Source organism: Opisthorchis viverrini (assembly GCF_000715545.1).
Source record: "Opisthorchis viverrini unplaced genomic scaffold opera_v5_50, whole genome shotgun sequence".
NCBI lineage: Eukaryota > Metazoa > Platyhelminthes > Trematoda > Opisthorchiida > Opisthorchiidae > Opisthorchis > Opisthorchis viverrini.
Genome location: NW_008751706.1, coordinates 1,714,635 through 1,729,507, shown reverse-complemented (window position 1 = coordinate 1,729,507; position 14,873 = coordinate 1,714,635). Strand labels below are relative to the sequence as shown.

The 14,873-nt window shown below is 46.0% G+C and overlaps 2 protein-coding genes across 2 annotated transcripts in view; one reads left to right on the top strand and one right to left on the bottom strand.

The window, feature by feature from the left end:
- Positions 1-13,829, top strand: part of T265_03497 (hypothetical protein) — a gene marked incomplete at both ends in the record, with an annotated part of 31,325 nt that extends 17,496 nt beyond the window's left edge. The window contains 9 exons of the mRNA XM_009167997.1: positions 1,778-2,008; positions 3,104-3,426; positions 5,928-6,061; positions 6,194-6,647; positions 9,212-9,494; positions 9,734-9,856; positions 11,260-11,342; positions 13,234-13,342; positions 13,642-13,829. Coding sequence (XP_009166261.1) covers positions 1,778-2,008; positions 3,104-3,426; positions 5,928-6,061; positions 6,194-6,647; positions 9,212-9,494; positions 9,734-9,856; positions 11,260-11,342; positions 13,234-13,342; positions 13,642-13,829 — 1,928 coding nt within the window. The remainder of the gene's footprint in view (positions 1-1,777; positions 2,009-3,103; positions 3,427-5,927; positions 6,062-6,193; positions 6,648-9,211; positions 9,495-9,733; positions 9,857-11,259; positions 11,343-13,233; positions 13,343-13,641) is intronic.
- On the bottom strand, positions 2,351-2,548 carry T265_03498 (hypothetical protein; the record flags this gene model as incomplete). Its single annotated transcript, XM_009167998.1, has 1 exon — positions 2,351-2,548. The coding sequence occupies one exon, from the start codon at positions 2,546-2,548 to the stop codon at positions 2,351-2,353; it is 198 nt and encodes a 65-aa protein (XP_009166262.1).
- Positions 13,830-14,873: the final 1,044 nt, after the last annotated feature.

Sequence of the window (14,873 nt, the reverse complement as noted above, 5' to 3'; positions counted from 1 at the left end):
CCCCGAGACGGGCCACATCAATGGCTAGTGACATTGTCAGACATGGCCCAGTCGCGCCCTCAATGGCGCTCGTGCATTCGAGCTGTTACCTTCAATGTATAGCTCCTTTTCTAACCCCCACCCTACTTGACAGCCCACTGCGAGTCAGCCAGGAAACGTCCGGGGAGTCTTGTTCCTTGAGGGAGTGGCTGATACAATGGGACGATTCCGTAACACAAGAAATTCACCTTTAGAAGGCTTGTTCTCCAGTTGAAGGTAGGTGGTTACTTACGCCGGATGTTTGATAAAGTCGTTACATCTGTGTTTCGATGATAGCTGGCCTATTGTGTCTAGAACCGTCTAGTCTGCTACACAAGATCTGTTTCCGACATAGTGCTTCGTGTTTCTCGTAGCATGTCCAATTTCCCAGTTTGACATTCGTACTTGGTAACAATTTTTCTTCCAGATAATGCCTCTTGTAGGTGTTATTGATTGGATGCGTTCGATCTGTGAGTAAACTAATCAGATGCTAACTTATCGGCTCTAACTGTATCAGTCAGGTGATTATCAGCTGTGTTGCTTGTCCCGAAAGAGAGACACGAAGCTACCTCGCGACAACTTAGCATGCGATCTTTACAGGTAGACCACCTGTGGTGACCATGATTAGGGACCGCTGTTATATATATGTATATATATTCGGGTCTGTCACAGTTAGTAGCGCTGAAGAAACTGAAAATTTATCAGCCCTTCGCCTGATAAAATTGGTGTTATTAAGTGGGTTTAACTATTGGTGTATCAGTTATGAACACCATCGTATCAAACTCGTGGATGCGCAAAGCATAGTGGCTGACCGCCAACAACCATCAGGTTCATCAGCGCGCGAGGAGCTTTGCAACGCAAGGATCTAACCTGTGGATCGTCTTCCCATATCGAAGAGCGAATGTTAGGTGAATAAGGGTCGGCCGTGTGAGGATTGACGATGTTCGAAAGAATTCTTCAGACTATGGACCAACTTCGCAGCTGGAGGATCGCTGATCCGAAGGATAGGTCGGTCGACTATGTTGCTAATATTGATGCGATTGTTTTCTCTGGCCATAGAGGGAGTGAATGATTCTGAGGAGAAAAACTTCAGATTCCTGTATGGCACGGTCGCTAGAATATATATATTGATACTGCTTTTTCTGCAGTTGCTCTCTCGCACGTTTACCCAAGCGTACCTTGTCACTTGACTGGTAGACGGTTCAAAGTAACCGGATACGGGGAGTGGGGTTCTCGACCTAAAGCTGCCCCCCCTTGACGTGGTAGTCAGGCTTGGTGATGATGGGAGCGGGATTAAAACCCCAATTGCTGTTGTCACCGGGTCGAATAGGATATCTCTTACACACCGCTAGATGTTTGTCCGGTGCCAGATTACTATGTCTGATCAAATATTCACAGATATTTCGTGCAAGAAGTCGTTGATTAAATCTAAGGCTACTAATCTACTGTTGTGGTGCTCAAGAACCCAACTCATTCATCATATAGTGGCTGATGTAGAATTAGAATCAGCAGTTAGCCATCTACCGTTTAGAATTTTCTGGCAGCTTTTAACCGAAAGGATGTCACAGATGAACAACCTGTTTCCTATATCCATTTACGTGCATTTGGGAGACGAAATTCCATTCATTTATCAGTAAAGTGAAGAATTTAACTAAGTGAAATCAATAGAATTTTTCCCACGTAAGCCACGCAAGTTATTTCTGACCAGTAAGATTCTCAATATATTTTATGGTACTTATCCCAATCTTCGTTTACCAAGGGGGATCTGTCTTCGATCTTGTGGATCCCGTTGAACGATTGCGCATGCAGGCAGCGGCTGCCGGACTTCCGGTACCACCAGTGTCCAACTTACCAACGCCAGCCTCCGAAACACAGCCATCCGCGACTTCGGTCATGAAGCCGGAAGCCCTTCTAAGACCGTTCAAAACTGATCCGGCCAAACAAGCCCGCTTCGAAGCGTTCCAAGTTTTGATTCGTCGTGGCTTCACTCGTAAGTTTGCGAACGTGCACCTTATAATGATTTCTACTTTGTTCCTAACAAGAACTCTAATCTGGCGGCCTTTAGCCGTTCATAGCGGATGCTATCTTGGGCTGTACACCACCTTCCGTAGCGAGTGCTGGCAAATGAACAATCATTCTGTCTACCATGTTATTTTTTTTTCGTATCGGCATTGATTTTACCCCAAACGTGAGCGACGTTCTTATGTTTCCGCCACTCTAACATCAGATTATATCGATGCCTGGGGAATTGACAAGTGTGCTCTCTCGACAAGACGTCATGACATCTTTGTGGAAACTAATTGATGGAATAGTCCTTATATGCTTGTGGCAACTAGTCATTCGGGACAGGTAACAGCGTATACAGTTCACCCGTAGCCCGGTTGAATTTGAAGCTTGGAGAACAGGGGTAGAAGGTGGCAGCTGACATTGAGGAGACTGGAGTTCGGAGAATATTTCGTAGGCATTCGAACAAACCATGATTCCAAACTGTACAGTAGACATCTGATTGGCTGTCAAACATCATAGACATGACTAAGCATTATATAGTTCAAATGTATGTGTGTGTGAAAGCACATTGCTTGGCAAGCGAGATGTTGCTGGTTGCATATGTTTTGTTTTGCATTGGGTGCGCTCAAGTTCTTGTTCGGGCAAGACCGATGAACGGATTGGACCGGTCGGGTTGTGTCACTTGTGCGCCACTTCAAGGACACGGTCATGCTAGTCGTGGGGTGTAGAGACTGCAGAAATCCACCTCTTGTTGTCTTCAGGTTTGACAACCTGGAAGTTCTTTATATTTAGGTCCACTCCGTTGAATCCAGACCACATCTGTATGGCGTGCTATCCTTAGATGCAGTGAGGTCACCTGCGGTCCTTAACCGTCTGTCATTTAACAATCTAAGGCCCCATTTTGACATCTGCAGTTCGTTTTGTGACATATCTGTCCATCTTATCCGACTAATCCGTTCTGTCGATATCCTTTCCTTCGAACATATAGCCGAGGTTGCTTATACACGCTGTTCCGGGGCTGTCGACATGTTTATTCGACTGATCCGTTCTGTCGACATTCTCCTCTTCGAATATATAGCTGAGATTGCCTATACACGCTGTTCCGGGGCTGTCGACATGACTGGTGAGGAGCGTGAGCGTGAATTGAACGCTTTCAACGGCATTATGCGTGCGTCTAAGCTTCCCACTCCCTCAACTCCTCGGGTTCCACCAGAACCTTCACCGCATCCACCTACACCCGACAGTGTCCCACGTCCAACCCCACTGTCATCCCAACTTCCTCCGCACAAACAACAATTGGTTGCCAGTCTTCTTTCGTCCCGGTTTCGTTCAGCTGGTTGCATGGATATCAGCAAAGAGTTGACAGAAAGCGAAGAGAAGGCGCAGCGAGCCATGGTTGAGGTGAGTTGCGTGCAACATTTGATATCGTTTCTCAACTTCTAACATCGCATGGAAGGCATGGAACTCCATCCCACTTAGTAACAAAGCACGTGGGTTTTCCCGTTGGGATTGATTTTTGCGGGGCCTATCTACTGAGTTCGTATTAGTGATGCAGGGCTCTGGCCCCCCTCTTTAAGTTCGACCGATAATAATAGCTTTCGAGGGTGTTGTACAAGCAAACTTAGAGTTCATTTGCTGTCCGTAGATTAATTTTTTAAAATCAGACTTTATGCCCCCCGTGGCTTTCAGGATAGGGGTTTTCGGAAGCTCTCAATGATGGTGGGACACAACAACGCATGATGTTTCCGTTTTATGTTACCGGCGGACGATAGATTTCTGTACTAAGTCAATAGGGCGCAGAGTGACCTGTCAGAATATTGTGATGCACTTTGACACGGTAACAGCAAACGGTGAGCGTTCCTCCTCGTTTAGGCGCGATTTCATTCTGCAATCAGAAACGGATATATCTTCTGTTTGGTTTGCTGAGCACGCCTTTGGTTCGACGTCGTGCCTGTTTGCGACCAGGAGGCGAGTGACTGAGGGACCGGCAAGGAACAATGATGCGTGACCTTCTTTTATTTCTGGGCGTCACCACAACTTGGTTCTCGTTGTCCCAGTTGGTGGTAAATGTATTCGAACCGAGGTTGTAACTCGCCTCTCTGAATGAAGTCCAACATTTCGTATGAAGAGGGGGAGCTCCTGTTCTTTATTTTCCGAGGCTGCTTGGAAATGTGGATGAAGATGTTTGCAGCTCATGTGGCGTAGATGGTCGCCGGTTTGTTCTCTGAGTTCGGCAATTTGATTGCACACGTTGCATCACCAATCGAAGTAACATTATTGGGGGACGTAGTTGGTAGGCACAACCACCAATCAATCGCTACGTACCACTACGCTCTCTAACAACGCACTGATGATGTCACTTCTATTGGTGATGAGACGTTTGCAGTCGCACAGCGAACAAACCAACGACCATCTGACTGAAGATAATCGGGTAACATGCATGAAGAATTTCATGACGATGATCTTGAGTTCAGCTGTAGCATCTTTCAGGCGCCTAACTGCCATGCCACCCGAAGGTCGCACGAGGGATGGGATACTGCCAGGTTGCCCAAGTCTAGACGGGAGCAGTCAAGAGGCAGTGGTTGGGTTTGAACCACAGACCTTCCGATCAGTAAATTCGCGCTCTAACCCCTTGGGCCATCTCGCCATCTCGGGTAACATACCTATCGGAGTTTGATAGAAGGGCAGGCTGTCTCAGGCTATGGTCGAGTAAATGCACAGGTTGCATGTATTTTACTTACCACGTCATTGAAAGCTCCAGAAAATTTCGTCGTTTCCAATGTTACACGTGGGTGTTCCATTCCGTTGGCAATGATTGCAGTTGACAAGTTGATATGGCATTTCAGGTTTTCGGAACCAGGGCTACAACCTGTTTACTCACAATGTCGTGTAGCAAACAAATGAATGTATAACCCATTATGTGGAGTAGTGCAACAAGGCAATTCGGCAGGGGCCAATCCAATTCGTCTGCCGGAACATCTCAAGGTCATCAAGGTGTTCGATGTTTTAAACTGCGAGACATCTCCTCAAGAATGTCAAGCGAATCTGGAGCTGCAAAAAAGTCCCTTGGAATGATAGCTTTGGGATGAGGGATAGTGAAAGGAATCCGGAATCTCTTGCGGACAGCACTGTTTTCTTCCATATTCTGATTCACTGCACGAAACGTCTCCGTTTTTACTCCATTTCTGGTGCTAAGGAGCTTGGATATGGAGAGATTTCTTTCAGCGGTGTCACTCATCTATCACACTCTAGGTAACTCAGAAAGAAGAATAAATTGCAAGATGAATGGGCCTTCTCCTCTGAGAAGTCTTCGCTCGAGGAGTCACGTGATAAAGTGATGCGGATTACGTGATTGAAGGTGATTGGTGTTGTATCCTGTCTAAGTGCAATTTAATCACACTGCTGATCAGCTGCTGGTGGCTTGACGGTTGAGTGTCCAGCTACTGAATCTGGAGTTTCGTACGATGCGCGATACTGATGGTTCCCAATAGAGATGGAACGGCTGCACAGTGCCTCAATTTCCCAGCGTAGGTTGACTTCCCACAGGGCGAATTCCCCAGTAAACACGTAGGAACAGACATTCCTGTTAGCATAGCCCCCAGGTTCATTGCAGTGCAGTTTCACCACCACCTCGGGGTGACAGGTTTAGGTCCTAGAGACATGCTAATCCGTTCTGTTGTATGTTCGAATTCCCGTCTTTACTTTATGTACCAATATTGGACGGCCTACCTACGTTTCTTAGCGAACAGCACCACGCTGGTGCTGGGTCTACAGCACGCACGAATGAAGTTTTCGGTTTATTTTGCATTGGCAGCTAGATCTTAGAGAACTCTACCACGTTTGCTCAAAGACATTCTGAAGACATTAACCGTTGCCCTTACTTTCTTGCCTCATGTTTATAGAGTCTGGAAACTGTAGAGCCTCGTGATCATGCAGTGGCCACAGAGTCGTATGGTGCACTGACTCGAAGACGATTGACCTGGCATCCGGATCGAGTGCTATGCAAGCGAGTCAATGTCCCTCATCCCTATCCCGAGTAAGTATTGTTGATGTGCCCTGGAGAGACGGTTGGCGTGCAGTAATCCCTCTTGTAGGCATGTATCTTACGTACCTTTCAGTGGAAGAAGCAGCACTTTCAAGTACATTATTTTGCCACTTTTCTCGACAGTTCAACATTTGTTGGTTGCCCCGATGAGCGCCGCCCGCGCAACCCACTCCACCGGCGTCGCTTTGGACGCGGACGTGCCAATGACAGTTCGAAAAACTTCTCCTTGTTTGATTTGTTGGATGTCAATCGTGGACTTGATCCGGGACCCGAGAACATGGATATTCATGGAGATGGCGAAGAGTGCTCTGAAAGTGATGGAGAGACTGCCGGAGAGGATCAAAGTACCGCAGTTCCAAATCCGGAAGATTCTGCTGAACAGAACCAGTTGTCGTTCTCCACAGATGCAGGCAAACCTGCGCCAACTCGTGGTTCGATGTCTGTTGCTCCTTCTCGTGGACCTTCGATTTTCGCATGTTTGTTTGAGGCGGCCGAAGCGGCTCAGGAGAAGCAAGTAACCTTGAGTGATGCAAAACCTGAGTCAAAAGAAACTGATGAGCAAAGTTTTCCCAAGCCAGTGAGTTGACTTGTTGAGCGCTAAACACGCGACAGGGAGCTCTTTCAATCTTCAGGTTTCCGTGTTTTTTCCGCCCTGACATTGGGTCGTGTGTGCTACACAAAATTTTACAGTCGTCTTTCCTTTTCAACTCATGCCTTCTCAACTGAAAAGGAAAAAAACCTAACAATAAGCTTGTTCAACTCACAGACTTGAATGGTCGACACCACTAAATCTCTCCCATCTCCGAAGTCTTGCAGAGTGTTCGCGTCACGATCGGCCCCATACAATAAACCCTCGTGAAGAATTCCAAACATAGCGGACGAAAACCACAGACTTGGTGGTTTTCGATGATCAACCCCAAAATAGCGACTTGCTGGCTCAACCATTACACCGCGAGGGTATTTTAGGAAATACTCGTTTAGAATGGTTTTGCGGTAGGCGAAAATAGCGTGTTCCCACTAAATTTTCAATTTTGAATCTTCTTTGACTCCGTCAGGCTTCTGTTAGGAAATACTCGTTTAGAATGGTTTTGCAGTAGGCGAAAAATAGCTTGCTCCCACGTCAGGCTTCTGTCGTTAAGCTGTAGCACCCTTTCGGTGCCTAGGAAGTACGAAGGCTGGGATACTGCCAGGTTGCCCTAGCCTAGACAGGAGAAGTCGAGAGGCAGAGGTCGGGTTCGAACCACGGACCCTCCGATCAGTAAATTCGCGCTCTAACCATTTGGGTTATCTCGCCCCCTCAGGTTTCTACAGAATTTGTTATCCATCTAGAGCCTATCTCTATTGAGTTGACTCTTATTTTCCATGAGAAAGATGTCAGAAATCTGACCATCAAGGGAGGAAAAGGTCAAGTCCTAAATAGTATGAGCCAGAGATCACAAGCACAAGGTCCAAAACTATTGGATGCCCATGTCCTAAATAGTATGAGCCAGAGATCACAAAACTATTGGATGTCCATTCAGTCCGGTTTCCCTCGTCTGAGGAATCGTCCCAGTTGACTCCACACCGCGGTTCCTAGTTTTTCCTTCTTCTGTTGTGTGATTGCTACTTGTGCTAGCTGCTGGTTTCGATGACCGATTTATCGATCACTCATGGAGGTGGAATCTAGGCGGAGCACGCCTAGTGTGTTACTCTGTGGCCAGGATCTACCCAGGATGTTGTTCTTGGGGAGCAAGGTAGGTAAACCGTACGTTTTAAAACTAGACTAGACTCTCATGGGGCGAGGTTGCCCAAGTGGTTAGGGTGCGAATTTACTGATCAGAAGGTCCGTGGTTCGAACCCGACGTCTGCCTCTTGACTTCCCCTGTCTAGGCTTGGGCAACCTTGCAGTATCCCAGCCCTCGTGCCTTCTTCGGGTGGCATAACAGCTAGACATCGAAAGGTGTTACAGCTGAACGCTTTAAAACACGTGACCTTGGAACTAAGCAAACCACTGTGGTGATTATTTTTATGGTGAATTTCTTCGGCGTTTTGTATGAGTCGTTGGAAGAATTGGTGCATGCTCTGCAAAAAGAATTTATCTTTTTGTAGCATGCGAACAGTTTTACTGTTTTTTGAAGAGTCAACTTCAATTTTACCATGAGGAGTCACCAAAGAGCACCTGTCAACATTTCGCTTAAAGAGAGTGTAAATGATATTGAACCAGAAGAAAGCGATTCAGATTAAGGGTGCAATAGTGCTTATTCAGAAATTGTTCAAAATGCTTAACAAAATGAGATAAGCATTCGGGTTCTATGCATTCTGTTTTTGTTCAGTCTGAGGTCAGCTGTTTGGACATTGCGTGATCTCTATGCTTTTGGGTGTCAACAAACGGCAAGAGACTGGTTGGGAACCCGGGAACTGGTCATACTTTAACTTTTCTAGGGTGAATGAATATTTCATAAAGTCAATCAAAGTTTTGGTCCGGATGAGAAGATTGTTGACCTTTTTGACGAGCTGTATTTCAAGCTGTGTGCATAACATAATGTCGTTCCCGTATACACAGGCTCCTCCATCGGCTCCTCGTTGTTTGGGACCTCATTTACCGCAGCACCCTCAAGACGCGGAGGATGCAGTTGAACAGCCGTCGATGGATCTGTTCAAGTCAATTTTCGCCTCTGATGAAGAACTAAGCCCTTCAGAATCGGAGGGCGATGGAGCGGACAACGCAACAACTCTAGACGATTCGGACCTCAGTGCCCGTCCGACTTTCAGTAATTTGAACAACGTACACGCTTAAAGAGAGTGTAAATGATATTGAACCAGAAGAAAGCGATTCAGATTAAGGGTGCAATAGTGCTTATTCAGAAATTGTTCAAAATGCTTAACAAAATGAGATAAGCATTCGGGTTCTATGCATTCTGTTTTTGTTCAGTCTGAGGTCAGCTGTTTGGACATTGCGTGATCTCTATGCTTTTGGGTGTCAACAAACGGCAAGAGACTGGTTGGGAACCCGGGAACTGGTCATACTTTAACTTTTCTAGGGTGAATGAATATTTCATAAAGTCAATCAAAGTTTTGGTCCGGATGAGAAGATTGTTGACCTTTTTGACGAGCTGTATTTCAAGCTGTGTGCATAACATAATGTCGTTCCCGTATACACAGGCTCCTCCATCGGCTCCTCGTTGTTTGGGACCTCATTTACCGCAGCACCCTCAAGACGCGGAGGATGCAGTTGAACAGCCGTCGATGGATCTGTTCAAGTCAATTTTCGCCTCTGATGAAGAACTAAGCCCTTCAGAATCGGAGGGCGATGGAGCGGACAACGCAACAACTCTAGACGATTCGGACCTCAGTGCCCGTCCGACTTTCAGTAATTTGAACAACGCTCATTCCGATCAAGCCTCTTCCTTATTTGCCCATCTGTTTGAACCAACGGGTGATGCAAGTAAGTTGAAATCCCTAATGCAGCTGTTTGAAGATATCACCCAAGAATACGATCACCCTCTTAGGGAGACCTTGTTCTCGTGGTTTTCAAACTCGCGTCTTATATTAGACTTTCTTGGAAGTGACATTTTGTTTCGTCACTTTAGATAGGCTTTCCAACATGGGGGAAGCTCGACATGTTATTTAAATCGATTTCCAGGGAGCGTTTCAATGTCCATCTGTTCTGTTTTCTTCTTATAGATAACCCTTTGTCCTTGCTGTCCCACATTACTTCCCAACCGAAGAAACCGGATCCAAAGAAGACACTTGAAAACTCAGGACCTGATACTGACTTCTACGGACCTGCTTTACCTCCGAGTTTTGGTGGGTCACGTGCAAGCTCCCCATTTACGATAGCTATAAATTGTATTTCTACCTGCTGGAATCACTTTTCTTATTGATTGGCCGGTATGGAATTACACTCCATGACGTGTTTTCCTTTAGTTTTCGGACTCTGCCCATCGACGTTGGAGATAACTGAATAGATTGACCCGTAGATTTTGAATAAGTTACATGCGGTTGTCAGTACTACCTCTATCGAACTGTCCTACATCCTTTTCAGTTCGTTCACACCAATTTCGCTATCGTAGCCTCGGCCTATTTGTGATGAGTGTTACTGCAGAGTTATCCACCTCTTTATTGTCGGTTTTATAAGATCCTCGGATGAATAGTACTCCCTAACCGCTTACAGGATAGGTGAGGACAGGTTGTTCTAGAGACACCTTTTTGTCCACAATGGCGTATCCCACGATTGGAAAGCTTATGCGAAGTAATTATCGGTTAGAAACGCCAGATAACACAGCACAATCCTTGGCATTTTGTGTCAGAAATATCACCCTTAGTGCATATCTGTCCAGGATCCCTTGCTATCAACTGGTCCCCATTAGCTCTAACTAGCTATGTACTCACAATTGCGGCAAGCTGTAGCCCCTGTTGCTGTTTCGCCCATATTCTATTCAGAGGAAAACGGCGTGGTTTTTTGTGGGTTCTTTATCGCCCATAAGCGGTTTGTTGGTTTCGTCCATCTGCTAAGGACTTACTCCAAAACCAGGACGTGTGTACGGTTTACGAATCATCTCAGGTAGCCCACTAGCACGAATTATGCGAGCGTTATGATTTGTGCATATACCCTCTCCGTAGTTAGGTCTTTAGACACGTGGCTTTCGTGGACCGTCCATATACAGATGACACTTGGGCTCCGCTAACTTGTGATTTTCGAAGGAACTGCCCCTCCACGATGGGTCATTCATCATCCTCCACCAGCTACATGCATGTGCCAGTGATTTCACCCCGTTTCAGCAAACGGACTGAACACACCAAGTGATAACGATAATCCTATAAGTCAAGTTGACGATTTGTCAGTTAGATTGCATTCCATGTCATTGTATGGAAGCTTGAACAACAAACTTGAAAGTGCATCCAGATGGATGAATACGAAGACATCCATGTTGGATGTCTTTGAGCTGACGACACGAGTCCACAGAGGTGAATTCAATCGATTATAACAGCTGCGCATCCGCTTTGAAACACGAGAGCTTGCCCATAGTCTGTCTCCGGATGCCTGTAGACTTGTAACACTGACCACTTGATGCCTGATCCACTTTTGTCGAACAGTGCAATTAGAGAAGGATCTTCATCAGAATCGAGCTATTTCCAGATTGTGTGTGATACATTTTTCTCGTCCTTGTTCTCGTTTACTTCTCTGAATTTTCATGTTTCCCGCCCAGTTGGAACTTCGACATCTCCGTTAGAAGGTAACTCTAACCCTGTTCCCGAGGCTTGGCGAACTCCGGCGTCTAGCCACAAACGAGTGAGTTATTTGCGTGACGGTATTCTATTTTGGCTGTTTTTTTGTAGACCAACAAAGTTGGTGGGAATTCATTGTGCCCGGTGCCGACTTTCCGCACGTTTTATTCAACTGTAACGTGAACCAGAAAGCCCCGATCGGATGTAAAAATGAACGCCGGCTAAATTAGGATCAATACACTGGAGGTAAATCAAAGCGCTTTTTGACTGTCTCAAAATTTTAAGCGCCTTGAAGTGGACAAAAGTTAATCTGCGGCTTCGTATACCATGTCTGTACAAGTTCCTGGTCTTATCGAAGTGTAGACCAAGTTTCCAGGAACTACGCATGATGACTTTTAGACGGAGCGGGTGATGTTTGATCGTCTTACCCAGTCTACTAGTGAAAAATTCTTTCCTTAACTTGCCAAAACAGTGATCGGCTTTTTTTCGTGAACAAAATCTAAGCTAGGTTTTTCGAGGAGAGAATCACCTGGAACCCTGCTGAATCTCTCGGTTTTGATGTTTCCGGGCAACTGAATGTGCTGCACCACGCTGCTTCATGTTTCAGTCGCCACGATATTTGAGATATCGCGATACCTATATATTTTTGTAGCACACTACTCATGGTCGTAGGCTGTCGAGTAGTTTTCAGCAACCTTATGAGTAGTGCATTACAAAAATCTAAGCTTGTATATTTCGTCTTCGTTTCTACCCACTTTTGAACCGTTCGGGTGTTCAGACAGACCTAACATTTGCTACGCTTTGTCCATTTCGGGCACTCGTCTGAGGGAATTTTTTGTGTAGCACACATGAACACAATACAGCATAAACACTGAAAAAAAACAACAGTGTGTTTATTGATGTAAGATTCACTTTTTGACTGCTTCTATATGCTGTTTATGTGCTATACAGATGAAAAGCCTCAAAGGCGAACTTGTGCTCGGCTACCGTGCTTGTTGTCACAGTATCAACAAAGACAGTGTATCAGGCGTGTGTCGTATTTCTTGAGGGAAGAACCGTGTTCACCAAGGGGTCAGCCAGGGCGGATTGTATTCCTAGTTGATGATATGTATTCATTCCAACCCCGGTTTTACGAGGCCACAAGCAAGTAGCCCTAGTTAAGAAGTGGTCCAATGAGGGAGTGATCGTATTCGATGCAAATGGAGAATTGTAAGGCGGAATTCCACACGAATCCCTCTTCACCACTTGCACTCAGGTGCTGCTACGGCTGAGAAGTCCATCCCACGAACGATTGGCCAAAAATTCGGGACGCTTGCTGGCCCGGCGTCAAGACGAGATCTGATTGTCGAAAGTCTGGACCCAACAGCCAATCATGACCCAGTATTGGCCGAATGCAGGTTGCCAATGGCACATCCAGAACGCGTCAGAATTTCCAGAAAGTTACAACCGCCTGCGCTATGTATGTGAAGCGCTGCACAAGTGTTCCTGACTTCGTTTTGGGCGTTAATATACCTTGTGCACCTTTGGTAGTTGTTTTGACGTGAACGCTAGCTTAGGAGGCTCAGACCGAGAACTAAGCCGGGAAAAATAACGTTACCACGCGAATTTTCTCGGTTTCAACAATTCGGGGTTTTGTTGTATGAGTGGTCGTTCCGGTGGACCATAACAGATAATGTTCAAAGGTTCTTTGTTCGTGCGGGGGCGAAGGTAAGTACCATTTTGGCTTGACCGGAAACATGGCTATGCGTCGGATCCTCACAGGTTCATCTCCGACTGAGCATGCTATGAACAAGCTCGATTTACAACTCGATCTTACCGATATTCTTTACTAGTGAGCAGTTCAGTCGCCCTGTTGACATCACCTCGAATTGTCACAAGTGTACGTCTTTTCAGTGGAGCTTCCCGTACTTCGTCTTGAAACATTAGAATATTTAACCTCCACCATCTACTTTCAGGAGAATGACATTGAATGGACAGACTCAACCCAGTCGACCGTTGATCGAGACAACAAAAAAAGAAAGCATACCAAACACGGGAAGCACAAACACCGTCGCAAGCACAAGCGTACTCACAAACACTCCAAATCGGACAGGCGCAAGTCCACTCGATTCACTCCGTCGTCTTCTTCCACGAATGATTTATTTTCTTATTAGCACAGTCTTCGTCCATTCCGCAGAAGCTCTCTCCAGGGGCAAATCACTGCACTGCGTCACATGATTCGGATTCCACCGGATAGGCGGTGGAATTGGCCCGCCCCACCTCTCCAACTCTGTACAGTTTGAAATATCCTATATTTGAAATATGCTTTTTACTTTCATTTGTCTGGTCGGGATTCGTGCCATCATGTGGGCCCAAGTTGTTAGAGTGCGAATTCGCTCACCGGAAGGTCCGTGGTTCAAACCCGACCTCTGCCTCTCGAATTCTCCTGTCCTGGCTTGGGCGATCTGGCAGTATCCCAGTCCTCGTGCAACCTTCGGGTGGCATGGCAGTTAGGCTTCTGAAGGGGGCTACAGCTGAACGTTTCTTTCTTCGTGATAACTCTCGGGGATAAGTCCTATGTAAATTCACTCTATCGCACTACACTGAAGACTGATTTGTGTTGTACAGCTGGCAGAAGGTGCCGCTGTTTGGTTTGATGACTACGCGTACCAGGGTCGTAGATTCGTTGCAATGCTTTCCGTCCAAGAAAGTTGGTTTCCGAAGTGTGACCCGAAACGGCTGCACCGCTGAATGACAGTCTGGTCCATAAAATATCAAGTATTCACTAGAGATTTTGGCATCTAGCGAGACTACTTTTATCTGGGCAACTACGAGCCGAAGTATTCGTTTCATTTTCTATCATGAGACTGCGAAATAAAAACCTGTTTTCAGATAAGCTGATAATAAACGCGGTTTTACCGGGTGTACTGCCTGGTCGGTACTCAGTCGAATCTCGAGTATGTGAAAACAATTGACCATTTCACACTACAATTCCTCATTTCCGATCGGAACAGTTGGCTCAAAGACTTTATCCTTATGTTGCGTAACACGAAAGAGTAAATCGCTCCGATTTGACGCCATAGCGGACGAGACAAGCACGTTTTCGCTACTCCCAGTCTGTCTGTTTCCCATCGCTTAGTCTTCGGGTTCAACACGAGCAGTTTTCGTGTACGGAAACATGCTCATAAAATTGCCGAACTATCGCATAGTGCCCCGGGTGCAGGCAGATTTTTGTTGCGGACTAGATACTGTCAGCTAAACGTTTCCTGTCTGAATATGTGTGACGTTAGCTACACACGAAGCATTTTGGAAAACCGGTTGTGAATTAGACGCGGACCATCAGTAGCCTGCTGAACTTTATCCTGTCGAATGTTTTGTTTTTGTACTATCTGGTGGGATCAGTGTTGCTCAGATGTTCAAGCATTTAAGAGTCTTCTGATAGTCTCAACCCATGAGAATGCGACTGATTCTGCAGCTGTGATTCTCCTAATGCATTTGCAAAATGGAAACATGGTACTAGCATCTTCAGAATCTAACTCTGTCGTCCTCGGACAAGGCCGTCCGTGAGAATGGTCGATTCTGAGTCTGAAAAGATTACCGAGCGAATTGATCTATG